The 23,355-nt window shown below is 37.4% G+C and overlaps 1 protein-coding gene across 2 annotated transcripts; it reads right to left on the reverse strand.

Moving 5' to 3' along the window:
• Positions 1 to 6,796: 6,796 nt before the first annotated feature.
• LOC113007040 (uncharacterized) lies at positions 6,797 to 10,981 on the reverse strand. 2 transcript variants are annotated; one of them, XM_026143365.1, is made up of 5 exons: positions 10,636 to 10,981; positions 9,886 to 10,067; positions 9,626 to 9,727; positions 9,520 to 9,548; positions 6,797 to 7,993 (listed from the first exon to the last, which is right to left on the reverse strand). In XM_026143365.1, the coding sequence occupies exons 1-5, from the start codon at positions 10,905 to 10,907 to the stop codon at positions 7,910 to 7,912; spliced, it is 669 nt and encodes a 222-aa protein (XP_025999150.1). In that variant the 5' UTR covers positions 10,908 to 10,981; the 3' UTR covers positions 6,797 to 7,909. The 2 variants fall into 2 exon arrangements, with proteins under 2 accessions (XP_025999150.1, XP_025999151.1); XM_026143366.1 differs by lacking the exon at positions 9,520 to 9,548.
• Positions 10,982 to 23,355: the final 12,374 nt, after the last annotated feature.

Genomic DNA, 23,355 nt, shown 5'->3' on the forward strand with positions numbered 1-23,355 from the left:
GCTCACCCGTCCTTTTCAGGGTAGCAGGAGCCCATCCCAGCTGTCTTAGGGTGAGAGGCAGGGTACACCCTGGAGTGGTCACCATCAGGGTTAACACAGAGAGACAGACAACCATTCACACCTATGGGCAATTTAAAGTGACCAGTTAACCGAACTGCATGTCTATGGACTGTGGGAGGAAGCCAGAGTATTCAAACTCCACACAGAAAGACCCCAGCCTGATGGTGGAATTGAACTCAGGACTTTCTTGCTGTGAGGCAACAATGCAAATGCAACTAAACAAATAATGAACGTAGACCTTAACATTTGCAACATGCATACATAGTGCATGAGTTCTTATATGAATAACTTTCAATGATATCTAACTTTACTGTACATCTCATGTAATCCAAAATCAAGACTAATTAAAAATAAATTCTACATAAAATTGAGAATCACTCCAAATATAACTCAGTCATTATTACTATTCTTTTTTTTCTCCCAAATACTGGCTACTTTTTAAAAACTGTTACTGAAGCTTATGAAAGTGGCATCTCTTTATCATTTCTGCAAAATTATTCAAAGAAATTTAACATAAACTGTCATGGCATTGCAGGATAGAGGACCCAAATGCAGACCCACGGTGACAAACTGAAGAAACACAAAACAACCTTTTATTTTGGCCTAGCATCATGAAAAAAAAAGCAGATTTACCTTCAAACTGAAGCACAAAAACCAGAAATAATTTCCAAAGAGCCATTCTGCACCATTCCCTGTCAGCAGGCACACACTGTGAGGTATTTCTCTATCTTTATGTTGCTGCTGTTTTGTCTTTGAGCCCATCACACGCCACCCATTCTGTCATGAGTTTGGATTTCTTCACATCCGTGTCTGCAAATAGACTACACGCAAGTGCTTTCAATGAAAGACACTGCTAACAGGCTGTTTGATTTATTTGCTCTGACAGTCTTCCAAAATTAAAATATACATCAGTATCATTTACCCAGCTGAGTACTGTGTTGTGGTTCAGTTGTGAGGAACTGTTGCTAGTGCAAAATTTTTCTTTGCATAGTTTGTTATTTCTGTTTCCTTTGTTTATTGCCATTTTGGGACTGCCATCTCCCCTTTTTCTTTTTCCTATATATTTTTATCAGCACCTTAAGCTTAACCTAAAAATAAAATCAGTTGTTTTGAATCTGGACTTGTTGACTTGTTTCCCCATTTGGACATCTAATTGTTATTCCTCCTCATAGTTCTATGATTCTGACATGACTGACTACACACTGTGGACGCTGAGGAGGACAACCCGAGTAAAGACGGAGAAGGAATTAATTTAAACAGGAACTAAGAACTAGAACTTAAGTAACAGAGGCACTCTACACTGAACATCGGAAACTCAATATTCTGCAAAAATCAAGAACAAGTCAACCAAGCTCAAACACCTAGGTCAAATACCCAGGACCATGAGGAGAACAATTTAATTTATGGATGACTTAAACTAAAAAATTAAATAACATGTCAAAAACACTCACACACACAATTATACAAAAACAACTTTTTACTTCTTTAGTTGGATGAACTCATGTATTTTACGGTAATGTTGCCATATTTCATGTTTGTATGTATTTGAAGCTGACAAAGATGTAGGGTTATGTTTATCTCTGACAACAGCAAGCTTAAATAAAAGCAGTGACATTATGAGATGTTTTATTTTTTACATATTTATTTTTGGTAAGTTTAGCTGATGATACTGTAGAAGCCGCTGGGGTCACTTTCTACCTTTGTCTTCACTGCAGAATAAGTCACCGCTTCCTCCTTTTTAACCTGTATAACAGAAAATTAAAGGATTTAAATAATTCAGACCATAACAAACACTAGAGAGTAGAGTCAAAGGAGCTTGCAAAGATGACCTGGATGACTGAGAACCTTCACAGACACTAGAGAGTAGATTTTTTTTTTTTTTTTTTGCTTTTTTTGTTTCTCAAAAAATTCACTGATTCAAATCAAATGGGTTAATGAATAAAACATGAATCTACAACTGTTATATAGCCCAAAAGTAATTTAAAATGGAATATAAGTAAAAAAACAAAAAAACAATAGTTACAGTTTTCCTCAGTGAGGCATTTTGATCAGTGTGGTCAATAGTAGCATAGGTGATGCTGCTCTCTGGCTCATCCTGAAAGCAAACACAGTGGTTCAAAAAGCAAAGACATGAATGAAAACTACTTTAGGTTCTATTTCAGACACATGATGATCAAACATAGTCTCAAAAACTAAATGTTAACTTTCAAATAAAGACTTGATTTTGGCTTTACTCTTATTTTAGTAAAATTCTGTATAAAAGGGTGAAACTAACCAAAAAACCCTTTTAAAACGTCCACTAAAACCAGTGAAGTCAGAGAAGAGGAATTACAAGCAGGCTGAGGTTATTATGCCATTGTGCCAAAAAAAAGTAATTGTTGTTCCTCAGTTACTCATTGCATCTCAAACCAGCTTTAAACTGCTGCAAAGTGCACCTGTCCACTTAGTCACAGGTATGTATTTTTTCCCCTCTCTATACATACAGACTTTAAATAACAGATGGATGTAGTGTCCTGGTTTTAATAATTTAATATAATGAAGACAGTACCAAGAGAGGATGCTTTAAATGCATGTGATTATGCATAGCAGATGTTGACAGATGTTTGATATATCTGCCACTGTCGATTTGACTTTTGCACACATTACATATCGCTTTGGTTTCACCTACAGTACTGATTGTAAAATGTTTCCACAAATGCATAAAATTCGACACAACTACACAAGCATTGTTCTAACCTTTTAACCGAACGTTAACGTTACTCTGTCAACAGCCTATTTGTAAATGACCGAGCTAACAGAGCTATGTAAACAGAACGAAGACTGCAGTCGTCAGTAATGCAGCGTAATGGAATAGTCTCCCGATCTTCGCGAAAGTTATAAACAGCGTCCGGAACCCAGTTAAGGTACAAAAAAATCTATTCAACAAGAATAGTGATGCAGTTCAGTCTTTTTTCGCTCAGCCGAACTGTCTCTGTAGTTGTGTGGAGCAGCCTGTGTCAGTCACCTCTTTCACACGTCACTCACTCATCCAGTCATGCACAGCGGTTTCATAAGGAAACTCAGCTTTTTGATATAAACTTTTCCCTTCTTCCTGAATACAAATATTTTTTTAAAGTATTTGTTCGAAATAAGTATTCGTAAAAAAACACGTTATTTGTGCCCCTCCGAATACTGTATTCGGGTTCAGCATACACAGTAATCTGATGAATCCAGGTTTAACTGGAATACTTTAGACATCAAATTAAGCCAATGAATTATATAAATGATAATTTAATTTATTACTATGTTCATTACTATATTTATTATAGATACATGAACTATTTACCGAGATCAGCTGGCCCAAGACTCCTTGAAGTATTTCCTCATTCTAAACAAGAAAAGGGAAGAACACATTGTCATCATATACTGTGGCACGGTCAGCATGTTGCAATTTTCCGAGTGATCAGTGGCAATAATGTGCAAGAAAAAAGTTCATTTGTAAAGGTTATATTAATATTAAACAAAGGTATTTCTGTTATATGTGAAAACATATCATATATAGTGTGTATCAATATACTTACATGTTTGGGTTGGGTGGGTTTTTGAATGTCTGGAAGAAAAAGTAGAATCAATAATCACAATGTAGAGCTTCTTAAATCAATTTTCCAGTGCAAAGTATATTAGACTGAAGTAACCGCAGTGAAAATGTAGCATTTTCACAAGTTAACATTAAGCTGCAATTATTGCAGATTGCTCAAAATGGGACAGAGCTCTTGTAATAATATATAATAGTAATAATAATATTAGATGAACTAGATGATAAGTAGATGACCCAAGAATGACCACATTTATATGTACTATAATTACTAACCCTCTGTCACTTTAGCACGCCTCCTGTATTTGATGAAAACAGCAGCGATGACGGCAACCACCAGCACCAGCATCACAGCACCAATGATGATGAAAGCCTTGTTTGGGGTGGAATCTGTCAGAGGATTCAAAGTAGTCAGCATTAAAAGTCTTTCAAAAGTCATTAAAAAGTATGTAATTCACTTTTTTAAAAGTGACTCACTCTTATATTCCATCTTATCTTAATTTACTTTTCTTATTGATGTTATCCTACCTATGAGGACAGGTGTGTAGTGAGCTTCTATCTTCACAGTATTGTTATCTTCAAACTGGCAGGTGTATCTTTTCTTGTTGCCACTCTGAAGCTTCACAGTCAGAAGAGAAACACACGTGTGTCCAGTGTTCTTCACATCTCTGTCCCACAGCACACTTCCTGTCTCATCCACCCAACGCATACTGTTTTCTTTACAAGGAGAGGGATAGTATCTAAACAGAGAGCACTCTAACGTGACGTTTCCATCGTCCTTTGGATCAGTGTCTGATGGAAATGCTGAAACTGAGCAGAGAACACGAGTGAAAACAGTTATGCAAGTTCAAAACATCTGGATTATCTTCCTAAATGTGAGAAACCTTATGAGACATTACAAATAAGTTCTATTTTTCTCCTGGTATTTTAATAGCTTAAATAAGTGATTATCTAATAGTAGTTTTACTAATTTAGAATATAAAATTTGAAATGAATACATAAGCCATGGCCAGATTTACTGCTCTCATCCAATGAAATAAAAACTCTTTTCATTTAAGGACCTGTCTCCATGTTTCAACACGAGAATTTTAATTCCCCAAGAAGGTGATACATTCAATTACATGACACGTGTAGAGGGAAATCAATGCTGTATAATAGTAAGTGTGGTGATAATGGGTGTGTTTAATGCTTAATGTACGGTGTCATTCACAGATATGGATATATGGAAGTCCATGGAAGTCTAAATACTCACTGGTCAAAATATTTAGGTCCACAGTTGTGTCCTGATCAGCGTTCCCCTCAGGCCGACAGAAGTATTGACCGGCATCCTCTGCAGTGATGTTGTTAATACTCAGTGAACAGTTACTGTGCAGACTCAGTCTGTCAGCTTGAGCTGAGTTCTTCTCAACAATTCCATTATGAACCATATTTATTGTCTGAGACTCATGTTTGCTGTAAGCCCAGATAACCATGGAGCATGTATCAGGCACATTGTCACAGGGCATAATGACATCATTTCCAGGTGTTAGATACAAGACGTGTTTGGTTTCACTGACCCCCACTGCAAAGAAAAGAGCACATTCAGAAAAATGTGTATATAGCACACATGGTCATCTTCAAACAAAAAAATGAATAAACTGAGTGCAAGAGGTTTGTCCCCCCCCCCCTTTTTTTCTTTTTAGAATCATTCAATGTCCAAAGATTTCTTTGTATTATACTGAAATGGCTTTGGATTTGTCAGAAGATCACAAATCAAGTTTAAATTTGTTTCCAAACTGAACTCACGCTCATGCCACAATTCTGTCTTCCGAAATATTGACTAATTTTAACAAGTAACAAAAAAAACTTGTATGAAGCTATCAAAGTGGTTATCAAAGTAAGCAATAAAAATAAAGGAGGCTTTACCTTCACACTGAAGCACAAGAATTAGAATAAATGTAAGCAGGACCATTCTGTGCCGTTCTGTCAGCGCGCAAACGTTATGAGGCTTTTCTCTGCCGATGGTCTGTCTGATGCTTCCATTTCCTCTTTGACATCATCACAAACCACCAACATTATTTTAAAAGAACTTGGATTATGTAACATCTGCAAACACAGCTTAAAAAAAATTCACCTTAATTAGATGGATGAAAACCGTACTGGTTTGGCCTGATCGCTGCAATGATCGCTGAAACATTTTTTTTTCATACATCTCTTTTCCTTGTACTATTGTAGCCAATAAAGCACTTGGAGACTAGAGTAAAACTCCACACTGAATTTGCATATCTTAGGTTAATTAATTTTTTAAAATAATCCTGGCCATGATGACATGTGGGTAGCAAGATCCTATCGTCCCATGGTTTTTCCTCACCAAATTTACAGGTGTATCTATTATCGTGTCCATTCTGATGCTTCACAGTCAGAAAAGAAAGAAGGCTACAGAACTACAGGGCTGATGAAATTTCCCCTGTGTGTGTGTGTGTGTGTGTGTGTGTGTGTGTGTGTGTGGGGGGGGGGGGGGGGGGGGGGGGGGGCATTATTTTAGTGGTGAACTTATTTAGGTTGTGACCGTCCAAAACAGGGTCCACAGTCCAAAGCAGGACTTCAGAAGCAGTGCAGGACACAGTCGCTGCTTACTTTTAAACAAAGAGTACACTCAAAAAAATAAAACATTAGATTTACTTAAAAAAGTTATGTCAAGTGGTTCCACACAACTGCTTTAAGTAACTTTTAAGAAATGTTGTTACTTAGTTTGAACTCAATACTGTTAAGTTAGATTTACGTAAGTGTATTGGCTAAATGTAACTTAATTGCAATGCTTAGCTGATACTTATCTTTGTTGCTTTAAGCCTACATAACTTGTTTAGGCAATATCTTTGTAATACTGTTACTTAGCTGGTACATAACTTTTCTGCTTTAGAAGGACATAACCTGGTTAGGTAGTATCTTTGTAAAACTGTTATGTAGCTGCTACATAACTTTGTTACTTTTGAATTATATAAAATTGTTAAGTAATTTCTATTCAATACAATTACAAATAAATCATTTACACTGGTTACTTCCATACAAAATAGCAAAGTTTCTTAAAAGTTACTTAAAGCAGTTATGTGGAACCACTTGACATAACATTTTTAAGTAAATCTTAGGGAGATCTTTTAGGAAGAAATGAAGACAGCACCCAAATTATCAAACACAATCCTGCCTTTAATAAGCACATTCAGTGCATATAAAATACTTTTTTCCAAGCACAACAGCTTAACACAAAGTGCAATCAATGCAACTTGTTACAAATTCCAAGTGAATATTTTGTGCAGAAAATGTAGATCAGTATAAAGTGCTAACCAACTTGTCGTCAAACTAAAATGATTAAAAAAAATGATCCAACAAAGTCCTGTCTTTACTAAGCACATTCAGTGCATATTAAATACTTGTTGACAGACCGAAAAGACTGTAGAGCCGTAGCTTAACACAAAGTGCAATCAATGCAGACAACTTGTTACAACTTTAACTAAATACTTTGTGCATAAAACAATATTTTACTTCAAAGATCAGTGAAGTGCTAACCAACTTGTCTTTCAACTGGTCCAGAAAGCATCCAAATTATCAAAAAAAAATCCTACATTTTACAGGACGTTTCAGGAATTATTTTCAAACACTGATAAGCATGAAAGAGCAAACTAAACTCATTTAAAACAGTGAAATTTACTCAACAATGTTACGTTGACACAGTTCAATGACTTTGTGTAACAACAAAAAGTAACAACATTTCATTAAATTTGCACAAACACTTTAAGGATTTTTGCAAAATCGAGTTTATTAAGAACAAACAACAAAATCTACTTTAGTAAAAGCAGAGATAGGCTGAGTTCATTTTTTTGAGTGTATGGTAATAACAACCATAACAACAAAGTGTATGGTCGGTGAGTGACTGGCTGATTGAACACAGGTGGAGAGGTAAACTTTCAAACGAAATGCAAGAGAACAACAGATTACAAAATAGGAAAGTGAGAACTTCCTTGTTTTGAAGCATATTATTTGCAGTAAGTGCAACACAAATTCGACTGAAAATGACGAAACCTGATTTCAGGACATTGCTCATATAAGCAATGTTTTGTTACGCAAGCAATATTGTTATACGTAGTTTGGTCAATATTCAAAAAGATGTCATGAGATTATGAAGCATTAAAAAAAAAACTTATGGGGAAAGTGAAAGATATTATTTTTTTAAATAGAAAAATCTAATTAAAAACAAAGATTCATTTTTGTTCTGGTTAACAGAAGGTGGTGCTCTGACGTTCAGTCCAGTTCACGATCAGCTGTCCTGTTTCTCACATTTTCATAGTTCACTGTGTCATCATCACGGTCACCAACATAATGTACCTGCGAAAAACAACACAGGTAAATCGTCAAGGGAAACTCATTGAGATCAAAATTTAATTATATTTAAAATAAAATACTAGGTCATCTAAAAGGTATCCTTAGCTAGTTTAAATTAGCTAGCAATGATCACACTGGTGGAGACTGAGGGTAGCACATTTACATAATTTCACAGTACTACTAGTACTAGTACTACTGCCATCGTTAAGCAATTTTCACACAAATGTCAGATAATTTTGGGAGACTCAGGTTAAGATGTCCTCCATAACAGGTGTAGTACACAGGAGGAAATAGTTGTCTTAGGTTTTTGGAAAATCTTTTTTAGCCCAGCTAAAGAGTGCAGGAAACAGAGCACTTGACCTTTGAGGTGCATGCACCAGATGCTTAGCTGCAGTATCTGCATGTCTGCTCACAGTATGAGATTGTTTTTGAATGGAGACAGTAATGCTTTACATACAACTGTTAGTTTTTTTTTACTTTACTTACTAATGGCTATTTCACTATCACTTAAAGATTTAAATTAACTGTGAGCATTTCTGAAGTCTTAAAAACATGTTCTGCTGCCACTGAAGAAAAATAATTATGGCAACCAAAAATGAGGTCATAGTGTTTCCTGCCATTTACAGCAGAAAGAAAAAAATCTCCCAAAGAGCTGAGAAATAAGTGTGTGACAGGGACACAACGATCAGTTGAGATCAGTTGGGTCACAGACTGGTCTCAGCAGATTGTTGCCCCTCCCTGAGACTGGTTCTGTCTGAGGCTTCTTCCTCTTGAAAGGGAGTTTTTCCTTCCCACTGTAGCCAAGCACGTTTTTCAAAGAGGTTGTTTGATCATTGGGGTTTTCTCTCTAGTTGTTGTAGGGTCTTTACCTTTGAATACAAACCATCTTGAGGTGATTGCCGTTGTGATTTTACGATATTTAAATTAGATTGAATATGATTTTTTTTTATTTGTTTACTTGTTTATTTGTTTATCTGTTTGTTTCTGGTGCATAATGGAAAAAAAAAGTACACAACGCTCTAGACTTATTTGGGGCAACAAGATAATAAAAAAAAACTACCCAGTAATCCTATAAACATTTGCGATGAAGCATCATGGCAGATTAAATTGTAAACATACAGATTATGTTTTTCTGTGCCATTTAAAGTCTTTATATTAGAAATGGTAAAAATGGTAAATGGCCTGTATTTATATAGCGCTTTACTAGTCCCTAAGGACCCCAAGGCGCTTTACACATCCAGTCATCCACCCATTCACACACACATTCACACACTGGTGATGGCAAGCTACATTGTAGCCACAGCCACCCTGTGGCGCACTGACATAGGCGAGGCTGCCGGACACTGGTGCCACCGGGCCCTCTGACCACCACCAGTAGCCAACGGGTGAAATGTCTTGCCCAAGGACACAACGACCGAGACTGTCCAAGCTGGGGCTCGAACCGGCAACCTTCCGATTACAAGGTGAACTCCCAACTCGTGAGCCACAGAAAGCCTGTGTGTTTAAAATTCAGGTTTTTTTTAACTCACATTCGTGTCTTCAGGTGGCTTTTTCCTTCCTAAAACAAGAGCACTGAATAAATTCAAAGGTCTTTTTGTTGGTAATCTGTCTCATTACTGATCTGAATTGTCTCACCTTTGTGTCTGATCACAAGAACCGTGATTACAATCATCACTGTGAGTCCTACAAAGCGAAGAGCCCACGTGATGTAGTTCAGAGGAGACCGATCTGGGGTACCTAGAGAACACACAGTTCAAAATATTTCTTTATAAATTTGATATCTTTTAGTCAAAGTATTTAAATAACTTTAACTGCTGTAAAAATCCAAATTATTATTTATACTAGGAGTTCAAATGTCATGGGTCAAACTGATCTAATTGTTATAGAAATCCTACCTATGAGGACAGGTGTGTAGTGAGCTTCTATCTTCACAGTATTGTTATCTTCAAACTGGCAGGTGTATCTTTTCTTGTTGCCACTCTGAAGCTTCACAGTCAGAAGAGAAACACACGTGCGTCCAGTGTTCTTCACATCTCTGTCCCACAGCACACTTCCTGTCTCATCCACCCAACGCATACTGTTTTGTTTGCAAGGAGGGAGAGTACAGCAGAGATAGAAGTAACGCATTATTGTAATCTGATTACTTTTTTCAAGTAACTTGACCAACACTGATTAGGACCCAAGATGCAGGCTTCTGCTTCTGATGCAAGATTCATTTTTATGGTGAGGGTAGAAACAGCAGTGGTGATAGCATGTGCAGAACGTAGCCTGGCTAAATTAACCAGCCCAGAACACAGATTATCTTTGGGGTTCTTTTAATCTGAATGATAAAGTAAGCGCTGGAAATAAAAAGGTTGTAAAAATAAATGCATTTATTTCTTATCCAGTAACAGCTTTGTGCACTGGTAACCCACTGCTACTGCAGGTTATTTTCTCAACTTTGTCAGCATCTGTAACTCAAAGATGTCTAGCGTCAATGTGTGACTGATATAAACCCATCCAGAAACAAAATCTCAGCAGTGCAAAAATAATTGTAGTGGCTTCTCCTGCTGAAAGACAGAGCCAAGATTAAACAGTTAACAAAGGTACATTTTCCCTCTTACCCACGGAGATATTATAATACAAGTGTGAACTCAAATACATACAGTGCATTAATCCAGTAGAAAAACGGAATACAGATCCCTCTGAGATGAATGGTTGAAGTCGGTTGCAGACACTTCTGGTGCTTTAACTGTTCCACACTTTGCGTTTCAAACAGATCACGCAGCGAAAAACCGTCGTGATTACATTGTGGGCATTGCACACCCACATTACACCAATGCAAGCTAGCACTTCCGTGAATGTCTCTGTAGATCCCCATCATCATCTCTTGCGCTCTCAGAGGTACCCCAAAAGAAACAGCGCCATCCAGTGGCATGTCCCATAATACTGACCTTCCACCTGGCTACACTAAGATAACCTAAACTGGAAAAACTAACAAAAACATACCAGAAACCTTTAAACAGAGATGCAGGGAGACTTGGGGAAACAACACAGACGAACCAGCAACAAGCACGAGATGACACACACTATAAAAACACAGACAGGAACATGAGGAAATGTGCAACAGGTGCCAACACAGCTGGAACTGATTGGGCACAACGAGACAAGGAAGCAAAGCAGAATACACTGAGGTAAGACACAGACCTTCAAAGTAAAACAGGAAATACACAGAGACGCAGACTGTAGGGGGAGAGAGAACACTGAGGAGCATGAGGGAGAGCACAGACATGATGGGCTGGGGAAACATGGAATAAAACACAAGGAGTGTAAATAAGGCACCAGAACTCCAATACACACAGGGAGACACAGGGCGTAAAGACACGAGGGGAAAGCCAATCAACTAAACCGAACAACAAAGAATAACTCCTTAGAATGACAAATGATCTTAGCATGATACAGAAACGCAACAAAACTGAGAGTGCTAGGTCAAAATGACCCAGGACCCCAACATACTCATTGCCATTCATTTACCATGTTACCTGAAGTGTTTCACCCACAAGGTCAATCTTATGTCACAGTAGATGCTAAATCAGCTATGGGGACAGTGCGGTGTATAACTGGCTTTTCAATAGAAGCCCAGGGGCAAGTAAAACAAACAAAAGAAAAAACAGGTCTTGGTTAATTTAACCTGGTAGAGTTTCTAAAAGTCTGTAAAATACATGCCACAAAAGAAGGACAAGAAGGCCAAATTATACATACTTACTCCTTGTATAGCCCCTTTTTATCTTTTGTCTGACAGAAAACGTCTTCATTTATACCTTTATAAGCTTTCTTCCGATTGGCTGCTCCTCATCAACACATGTACCAAAAGTTGAACGAACAACTGTTGTCACATCCAGAGCTGTGTGCCTGAGGTGAGCTTTGCACATACTCATTATTTCAAACTCTGGGCTGCAATTAAATACATATACAGGATAAGACACAAGGAAAGGCAAAATATGCTGAGAACTCTGTTATTCTCTGTATTAAATTAGATTAAAGTTCTTCCCTGGAAATGCAATACGCCAAACGCATGCATATGCATTTGATAAATTTAATTAATAAATTATCTAAAAAGAAGAGAAAAAAAACACACTAGTGGCACTATAGGTCAGAGCAATGCTTCAGTGATCCTTTGGGATTACTGGTGTTATGTGGGCCACTGATTTATTCATCATCCTTTTATTGTCTTCTTGTCATCTCATTAACCAGCTCTGTTGGTTGCAGAATACTCGTCCACGTATATAAAGCCAGAGAAGTCAGAGCGTGGAAGTTTGCAGCTGACATCTTGTTCCCTTTCTCTTCCTCCCTCACCACGGGTATTACCTTTTTGTTTTATTTGTGTATTTTAATTACAAGTTAATCACAATCTAGTTTTGTTTTTTTTTTTCCATTAGTTTAGCTAGAAACCTGATTTTGTTGACTGTCTCCCTCCTGTCTCTTTTGGCCCTTTGGGCCATGAATTTAGCAGCTATAACAGTTGTTTAACTCATTCACTGCCAGCCATTGGCAGTGAATGAGTTAAACCCATTGACTCATTCACTGCAATTGACGGCTATAGACGTCAATGGCAGTGAATGAGTTAATAGACTCTTTTTTTAGAAGAAAAAAAAACGTGTGAATGGTTGTCTGTCTCTCTGTGTTAGCCCTGTGACAGACTGGTGACCTCTCTAGAGTATACCCGGCCTCTTGCCCTATTGCAGCTGGCACAGGCTTCTGGTGCCCCTGTGACCCTGAATTGGATGAGCAGAAGAGAATAGATGGAATTCTGAACGTTTAAATCTGATCTATTTAAAAAGTCAAAGGTTATTCTTAGTAATAAATGGCCTTCAAATAGACTGTTTAGTTCAGCAGTGTAGTTTGCAGCAAATTAAGTCCAAGGAAAAAATGCAGGTTCTGCCTTACATGTATGTCATTTAAGCTTGTTGGAGTGAAAATGCTTTAATGACACAAAAAGCATCTGACTATATTTTATTTGTGTTATTGGTGGAAAAAACGATTTAGCTGGCCAATGATGTGTTTACGTTTTTAAAAGTTTTTTTTTTTAAGTTATTTAAAATTTGACTTGCACCTAGTTTTACTCAAATTAGAGACACATGGTTTTTCAGTGACCATGTGTGCATATGTGTTGATCACTTGTCAACACATATGCACAAGCAGGATCCTGAGGTCTTAACTGTGAGATGGAAATTTCAGAAAGTTTGGTTTCAGAAAAGCTGATCAGGGCATAATTAATGAAAAAAGACTTCCAATATCACTGTTCACCATGAAAAAGGAGCATAAAAAGCACCAAGCCCCCATTTTTTTATCCTGTTGACTGTAGAATACAAATACATATCTCACTGTGAGCAACAAAAATTGCCCTAAAAAAGCAGAGGGAGAAAATTATCCACTTCATTTACCAACCTCATTTTAACATCGGCTACGGGTAAACTCTTCCACATTGTAAACATTTAAAATTTTACTGTGAAGCACAGCAGAAGATGAAGCATTTTCCACTAGATTATTTAATTTTTCTAGAAGTTACACATTGTACAGTGTGTTTCAGTCTTGTTCAGTATCCAAAGGTTTCATGATGTATTTGTGCAGGAACTGAGAAGCCACAAAGCACAAGAAAGAGAAAGTAAACATGATCTTTCTGAAGAATACAAATTATTTATAAAATGATAAAGAACTAAAAAGAATTATGATGACTCTTTGTTCCTGGTGAGATAAAGTTGGTGCTCTGAGCTCAGCACTGCTTTTCAGGGTCACCAAAATCAGCACGTTCACCATCAACCTGTTAAGTAGGGGAGACCGGGGATAGTTGTAACGTGGGTCAGTTGTAACACTTCCAATTTCTCCAATCAGGGCTAAGTTTCAAATGATGTGACTCATCCTGTGCATGCCCAACTCAGTTCTGCTATCACATGTGAAAAATCAGCACATTTTGTCAAACACAGACAATTTAACACGAAAAAAAGTAATTTGTATGCCAAAAAGTAAGTTTTTCTACTTTATTTCAATTTCTAATAGCATTATCTGCTTTGCAGTTAAACTCATCAAACTTAAATTATGTTATTTGTATGCCTATGGGGATATATTCTGTGTAGGTCTTTAGTGCTAATGTTTTAGCCGTTGGCTGTAATGTTAGCTAGTTCATGGCTATAGGAGTCTGGGTCAGTTGTAACAATAATGCAGGTGTTACAACTTACCACACTATTACTTTAACTTATATTAAACAAGTTGGGGCAACGACATCAGCAGAGAGAGGTTCACTGGTCGCTTTTGTATATGCGGTTAATGCCATTGGCAACACAATTCCTCCACTGTTTGTGTTCCCACACATACCTTATGCAGACCACTGTGTCAGAGATGGACCAGTAGGAAGTACTGGTAGTGGAAATAAATCAGGATGGGTGCAAGAAACAGATTTCCTCATCTTTCTGAAGCACTTTGCAAACCACACCAAGGTAAGCCATGATAAAAAGTAATGGAATTGCGATGCTGGTGAACAACTAAGTGCATTCATGTGTTGAATAAACAAAGATTACATGTTAATGTTTTGTTAGTACCCTTATTTCATTGTGTTACATTTCACCCCAGGATATGTTACAACTAACCCAGACTATGGGGTTAATTGTAACATTTCACTCTTTGTGTTTGAGGCCATACCATGCAATGGGTAATTGTGCTGCAGAGAAAATAGCTGCACTATTTAATAGCCGAGACATGTAAATACTTTGCATTACATTTTGAATCCACTACCATAAAAGAGCTCCAATTTACAGACAGAAATGTCAAAAATGTTACAACTATCCCCGGTCTCCCCTACAACGCAAGTAAATCTTCAAAAACAGGTGGTGTATTAGATATTACAGACACATAAAAAATAATGCCTGTGTTGTTAATTTAGACGGTTGCTATGTTTGAACTGATATGCTTTGCTTGTTTTGTGCAAACATGATGATATTCTTTGGTTTGTTCAGGTGCCACTTTATAAACCTAAACTGTGCTGCCATATTCTTTTAAGAGACAAGAGGCTTTCTCTCCTGGCAGAACCTCCAGTGAAAGCTGTGCTTTTTCATGTTTGCTTATCAGAATCAGAATCAGAATCAGAATACTTTATTGATCCCTGGGGGAAATTATTTTTTGTTACAGTGCTCCATTTTAAACCAGTGCAGTTTTGTTTCATTTTTGTTAAATAAAAATGACACAGTATCAATGGCATATGTTGCTGTTCATCTGAGGTTGCACTTATCTAACTTGAAGGCCCTTTAAAGACCAGATTAGTATGCTGCTACAGTCAGTCATGTAAATGTGCTGCAGTACTGAATGATGCCACAAGGTGGTGCCTCCTCCTTATAGCAAATCCTGCAATAAGACAGGTTTGCATGTCTTTCCTGTACTAACTCATGAGAGTGTTCCTGTAACAGCAAAACTGTGAAATAAAGTCCTAGTTTCATCCAGTATTATGTTTATAGGTTTTCAAAAACTACCAAATTGTTCAAGAGGCACTTTAGATGACTCATACTGCTAACTGCTAACTTAAACTGTAAGCGTTAGCTACATTTTTAAATCAAAAAACCTACATATTTCAAGCTTCAACTCACTTTGGTGTTTTCAAGCTTTTAAAGTAGCTGGAAAAAGTAACAGAACAGCAATTAAACTGAAACGTCTGATTATTTTTGATCAGCGAACCTTATATGATGGAAATGCTGAAATAAATGCTTGATATAGGTAAAAAAAACATCCAAATCAAAAGGAAAGCCTTCCAAATTGATCCTGTGCTTGAAATTCTGCAGTAAAACTTATATCCTGCAGCTCTGTTAGCATTTAAATTGTCTAACCTCTGTTTCTCATAAGAGCAATGATAGCAATTATTAGGATCAGTCCTGCAATACAAAGGGCCAACATGATGTAGCTCAGAGGACACGGATCTGTGGAATCTGTGAAAAACACACGAAGGAAAATATTAATTCCTAAATTTCTTAAATTTCCTTCTTGTAACCTTATAGTCAATGTCCAGCAACATCAATGTTTTGAACATTTAGAAGCTACAGTAACAAACCAAAGCTATGTCAAAATCAATCTGTTCTTTATCCTACCTGTGAAGACAGGTGTGTACTGAGCTTCTATCTTCACGCTGTTTTCCTTAAAAAACTGGCAGGTGTATGTTTTTCTGTGGCCTCGCTGATGTTTCACGGTCAGAAGTGAAACACACGTCCGTCCAGTGTTCGTGACACCTCTGTCAAGCAGCATCTTTCCCGTCTCGTCCAGCCAGCGGATGCTGTTCTCTTCACAAGGATGGAGGTCAGAGTATCTAAACAGAGCGCACTTTAATGTGAAGTCTCCATCCCCATTTAGTGTCTGAGATGCTGAAACTGAGAGAAATAGGTGATAAACAAAGTAAATGTAATTAGGTCATCACAACTGCTCCCACATCTCAAACTAATTCTAATGTTTAACAGCTTTATGCACATTTCATTGGATTCATCAGTGAGACTTTATTCTTAAGTTGTTGTTTCTAAGGACAGCATGAATCTGAAGTGTTAAAATCACTCAAACAAAAGCCTTTAATACATTTCATCATCCGTGTTTAGTCAAAACATTGTTTTTTTAGTTTGCTACTTTCCAGTTACTGCATGCTAAAAGTCTTCAATCCATCCAGTTTATTCCACTTTAGGGTCATGGGGACTAAAGCCCATACAATTTTTAATACACTTCAATGTATGCAGCTTCTAACTCTAAATGTTAAACGCTCCACGGCCCATCCCGAGGAAATATTGGACAAATATTGGACAAAGGCTGTTGATTATGGAGCGGCCAGGCTGGAGAAAAAGAGGAAGACCGCAGAGAAGATTCATGGATAGGTGGACATGCAGATTGCTGGTATGACAGAGGAGGATGGTAGGGAAAGGGTGAGGCAGATGATTCACTGAGGCAACCCAATTAAGGAATTAAAAGAAAGAAGAAGACACAAATACATGTAGTGTGTTTTACAGCAGAGTGTAAGTACCCACTATTCAAAATATGTAGATACACAACTGTGTCCTGGTCAGTGTTCTTGCCAGGCCGACAGCAGTAACCACCAGCGTCCTCAGCAGTGATGTTCTGGATGCCCAGGTGGCATTTACTGTGCAGACTGAGCCGGGCAGCTCGGGATGAGTTCTTCTCGATGGCCCCATTGTAAACTATGGCAGCAGTCCCAGATCGATCTTTGCTGTAAAGCCAGTGAACGACGGAGCAGCTTGAGTCAAGTGGGGCTGCGTTGTCACAGGGGAGAATGGCATCATGCCCCGATTTGTAATAAAGGTAGAAGTATCTTACACCAATGCCCGCTGTGAAGAAATAAACATGTTTACCTTTCTACTCATTTCTTTTATAATTCTAATGGAATAATCCATGTAACCTATTCAACCTAATGCTTTGAAACATGTATAATAATCATAAATCAAATTATATTGTGTTCTGTATTTTCGCCATATTTTTATCATTTGGGTTATTTTTTCCTTTTAATTTTAAATGAACAGCCAAATGCCTCAAACTGAATTCTCCACACCAATAAATCATGCTCATATCCTTCTAATGATCTGTCATAATGAAACTGTTTTAAATAAAAACAATAATAATCTTCACATTTTGGCCTAGAAAATTGTTAGAGAATCACACAGACATAAATATGGAGTGTGTTTCATAGGATCAGTTTGGGAAAGAATCAGTCAGTAGGAGGTTCTTAATATCACTAGCAAATCAAGTTCGCTCAGGTCATTGTACTCACTTGTCAGGATATTTAGATACACAGTTGTAAGCAGTGCATTGTTGTCCCCAGGCCGACAGTAGTAAACACCAGAGTCCTTCAAAGTGATGCTTTTGATGCCCAGGAAGCAGTTACTGTACAGACTCAGCCTGGCGGCTTGGGCTGTTTTCTCAATGATGTTTCCATTGTGAACCACCTCTGTAGTCCAAGGTAGCTCTCGGCTGTGAAACCAGCTAACGATGGAGCATGTTGAATCCAAAGGGGGTGCGTTGTCACAGGGGAGAATGGCATCATCTCCAAGTCGGTAATTAAGAGTGATGTATGCTTGAATGCTTGATGTACTGATGCATACTGCAAAGAAAAAAGATGTGTTTATTCTAGTCTACCCAATTATCAAGATGAGGAAGGCACCATGACTCAATAGTAACGGGACAAAGGAACATAATTTAAAATATATTTTTAACAGTTTCATGAAAGAATTTTGCAGACAGTGACTGGAAAACATGGACATGGACATTGTGGGTCTCCGCATTCACTTTTGAATTTAATAACTTGAAAATATGCTCTTTTGTGGCTCTTGGGTTTTGAAGAATACTACATTTCTTTGATTTGAGAAACTCTGGGGTTTCCTAAACTTGCACTGAGCCTTATATTTAAGAAAATACGAAAATAAAATACAAATGAATTCATCGGTGTTGGAGTACAGAGCCATAAGTACTAACTTTTTTGTGTCTTTTTCTAAAAAATTGTGAACGAACTGTATTTCTCTCTTAACCTCCTAGACCAAAATACTCAATTTTGCTCTACAAGGGCCTGATATCCACTTACAAGGATATTATACTGCTACTGTTCTATTGAAATTTTTATCCTCATATGTGGCTCTCATTTTTCTTAGAAAAAAAAAATCTGGTAATTCTTGTTTTTACATTCATCGGGTCCCAATCAGCCCAAATATCAAAGAGAAATTAAAAAGCATGCCGTGGAAGAGTTCGGGTCTTAGGAAGTTAAAACAACGTTTAAAAGATCAAAGCTTTGAGTTTTTCTAATAGTTTTTCTTCCTTCAGCTGCTTTATATTCAACTGGAATGGACAGTCAGTGAAAGAATATGCACTGTAAGATCCAGGGTAAGATCCCTAGTGCACTTTATGCTTTGGGTCAAGTGATTTATGATATCTAAAAACCCTTTACATTCTATTGTCAACCGAATTCAATGGAATTCTTCTAATTATGATCCAAAACCTAAAAATATACTTTACATGTTGGTATTTCTTTTTTTCCACATGGCAACAACAATCAATTAAAATGTATATATTTCATCGCAACATAGATAACAGAACCAAGAAAAGAAAATCGGAATAATTACCTTCAAACGGAAGCATAAAAATCAGGATTATTACAGGTTCTTGCATCTCGCAGGCTCGAAATGGGCTTCCTGGTACACAAGTGATAGTGTTTCCTGTTGATGGTTGTATTTATGAGTAAAGAATTGTGTAACAGCACCAACTCATCAGCCAAAAATAGGTTGAAAGGGCATGTTATAAGACCACTGACATTGGTCACTTTGGAGTTTTTGAATGCGTTTCCTGTCTTGGTTTGACTTTTATACCTTTCTTGGTAAGTACTGATACTGCAAGCCACATTCACCAATACATAAACCAACACCCTCTTTGGAAAATGTACACACATACACAAGGATAGTCCTTCCCAGCTATCGTAGGATGGGGGCCAGGACAGGTCGCCACTCTGACGCAGGGCTATCACAGAGACAGACAACTATTCACGCCTATGGCCTTTTTAAGATCCCCAATTAGCCAAGTACCCAGAGAGAACCCACACAAACATGAGGAGAACAAGTAAACTGCACACAGAAACCAGTGCTAACCACTGCACCACTGTGCTGTTATATGCACCTAATTCTTATTTATTAAAGTCATTAAAGGCTTACATACTACAATCATGGCATCCTGGAAAGAGAGCAGTTCAAAGAAATTGTTAAAAGTCCAGAATTAACAGGAAATTCTTGCTCAGGATGAGTTTTTATAAACTTGTTACCGCAGCTGTAACCATCTATGGTATAACACAGGTACAAAGTCACCGCCTACTGATCAGTTCTCTGGAAAACAGTGTCACAGTTCCTGGAAGAACCCTCCTACCTCAGTATGCTATTTTTATGCAGTGTCTTATAAAGTATTTGTCTTTCTCTGGTAAATATCCGTAATACATTCTTACAACCTCATACTATCAAACTGCCCACAGCTTCAAACAACAACTTTCCTCTGTCGCTCGCACGCAACTTATTTTGTCTGTTACTTTCAGTCTAACTCACTTTCAGGTAAATGAACTTATAGGTAGATCAGCTTGATTGTTCACTTCTGGGTTTACTTATTGAGTCGAGAAAAAGTCTGTAAGAACAAATATGTTACAGTAAAATGCTTTTATTGACAGTGAAGAAAAACAAGATATTTTCTTGGTGTTTCTTATTTTAAGTTTCACTTGTCTGGATAACAAGTTCTTTGAAAATAAAAGCTACTTTTGGCTACTGTGCTATTTCTTTGAAAATATTCAACAATAATTGGCATTGAGATTTACAATATACATCCTTGTTTCACGGGTAAGTGACATTATTCATATTTTTGTTACAGTCAAAACAGAATTCTCTACAAAGACCCAAAACAAGAAAAAATCCGGTAAAAGTTTTATGTACATCTCTTGTATCCATCCACAGATAAAAAAAAATAGTCCTCCACATTTGCAAAAATTCAAATTTTTAACCAGTTTTCTTTATTTTTAACTTTTGGCTGACCATTTGAGAGAATACCAGTGAGCTAGGGGCTCAATGCAGTGCGATGTGCAGCAGCTTGTTTTGGTCTATTTAGCCTTTAAAGATTAAACTTGTGTGGGAGAACAAAAAGTCGCAAACTACCCTCAACTACTTGATTTTTACATGTCAGAAAACAGAAACTGTCAATCATGCAAAAGCATTAAAAACATCTGCTGCATAAAAACTGTTTCTAATGCTGATATAAAATAGCCACTAAATCCAGTGACCCAGTTAATGCAAACAGTATCCCCAAGACAAAGGAAGCATATAATGCTTTACTGATTTCACATAATTTATTTCCATGAAGAAATGTTCAAAACTGGATGTTGACAGTGTAAAATATGGCTGACAAAATATGAAATACTTTTACCCCAGAGGCTGAAGTCTTTTCAGACTACAAGGCCATGTTATTCACCACCTCATCATTGTAATTGTTAAGTGCTGTTTTCTGTAACATACTCACAGGAAAATAAATAGACTGAAAATAAATAAAATCGAATTATATTCCAGATAAAACCTTTTAGTAGTTTATAAAAATGACAAACATCAGTGAGTCAGAAAAAGTAAAAAAAACAAAACATATCTTGATTAACAAGAAGCCAGAAAACAGGAAAAATGCATAAAATAAAAGTATTTTAAAGATTCTGAGAAAAAAGAAAGGTTTAACGGAGGATTTAACAGTTGTTTGGAGAAATACCCTACCATCTCAAAGGTAAGGGTATAAAAAAGTAAAATGTTTGAGGTTGTGGTATCAATATGTAATTGTCAATCAATATTTATTTACTTACAAATTCCAGAAAAACAAAGAGACCCTGTCAACTGACATGAATCCTCTTGGAGTGAAGAGTTGGTGAGATTGCAGCAGAAAGCAGAAAAATAAATGTTTATACCAAAAAATCTTGCACATAGGAGGAAGACAAACGCTCTCTTTCTACATCTTTTCAGTTCTTAGCTGAATTAAAAGAACACAAGAATGGACAGGTAAATGTCTGTGATGGTGAGCCCGATTTTTTTAAGCCCTCCTACCGATCAAGTATGAGGAGTAGCCATAACAAATTAGCCCTAAGGTTGACAAGTGCGGCACATCTACTGAAGAGGCCACCTGGTGCATATGATTTGTTGTGCTTTGTTGCATCCTATTTAGTACATTTGTAATGAGACTTACTCAATAAGTCTGTTATTTATTCTAATTTACAATTTTTAAGTAAAAATAGAATCGAAGTCTGACTTCATGCATTTCACATTATAGACCAGGACTTATGAGGTCAAAATAAGTGAAAACAAATGTGTTTCTTACAAGGTTTACGAGCTTGGACACAAACATGAAACAAGGCTACGTGTCAGCTAAGACCAAAGTATCTGCGTTTATGCAAGACTTTAAAAGGAAAAAGAAAAACTTTTATGGATACAGTAGGAATATTAAACTGAGAATATTCAGATGTCAAACTTTTGTGCTTCTCCTGTCCACTCTGCTTTCCTCGTCCCACAAACGGCAGCTCGACCAGCCATGACATGCATAACGGATAGAGTTAAAACTGAAATCATGTATTTCAGAAAAAGGCCTAAAGTTGTGCCTGTGTTTAAAATTGTGCGCTGAACTGTGCGCTACATTCTGTTTGGTCCAAATTTGGAAAACACTGCAGCACATTCCGCTTGTCACATATTTATGAGTTCCACAATCTGTTTTATTGAGCGATATTACCGCCGAGTTACCATGTCATCAGCTTTCGCCTTCCCTCCAAATGATAACTAAACTATTTGCTCTTTGTGACTGCATGTGTTCACATTAGGATATGATTGTGTGCGTCTCTATAAAAAGAGCTTCTAAGATCAAGTGTTCTGATCCTACACTATCTTTGTGTGTAAACAGAAGAAAGAAGGTACAATGCTCAGGGATTATTCATTTCCTTAACTATTGAACCTTTTTGGGGGGGACGTAGCAAGTAGGTGCATTCAGTCACCATGAAATGTCACTGGAGCTTTAAATGTGTCCAGCAAAACAGCACACATCTATACACAATGCTGCGGTAAAAAGAAACTACAGTTAAACGCAATGAGGTCTTCATGGTGATTTTTAGACATCATCTAGCAAAGAAGTGCAATTCCTTGATTGGCCACTTGCCATTGGCGCAAAAAACGAGTCATTTCCCAGAGACGCCCATGTTGAAATGCCCAAATTCAGCATGACATGAAAATAACATATTTACAAGAAACAGCTGGGCGAAGCTAATTTCTCCCACCATGACAACTAAACTAGAGCTGAGTTTCTTTTTAGCTATAACCATCCATCTGGATAAAGTTAAAGGCTTAAAGTGAGGGTGTGGCTCCTTTATTTCACAGGTGTGCCACACAGGCAAGTAACTTTCTGCCAGGCCCCTCGACTATGGAACCAGCTCTAGTTTGGATTTGGGAGACAGACACTATCTCTACTTTTAAGATTAGGTTTAAAACTCTCCTTTTTGCTAAAGCATATAGTTAGGACTGGACCAGGTGACCCTGAATCCTTACTTACTTATGCTAAAATAGGCATAGGCTACTGGGGGATTCCCATGATGCATTGAGTGTTTCTTCTTCAGTCACCTTTCTCACTCACTATGTGTTAATAGACTTCTCTGCATTATACTAGTCATCATACTAGTTATTAATCTCTGGCTCGCTTCCACAACATGCTTTTTACCCTGTCTTCCTTCTCTCTCCCCAACCAGCCGCAGCAGATGGCCCCGCCCCTCCTGAGCTTGGTTCTGCTGGAGGTTTCTTCCTGTTAAAAGCAAGTTTTTCCTTCCC

Source organism: Astatotilapia calliptera, chromosome 15, assembly GCF_900246225.1.
Source record: "Astatotilapia calliptera chromosome 15, fAstCal1.2, whole genome shotgun sequence".
NCBI classification, from domain to species: Eukaryota; Metazoa; Chordata; class Actinopteri; order Cichliformes; family Cichlidae; genus Astatotilapia; species Astatotilapia calliptera.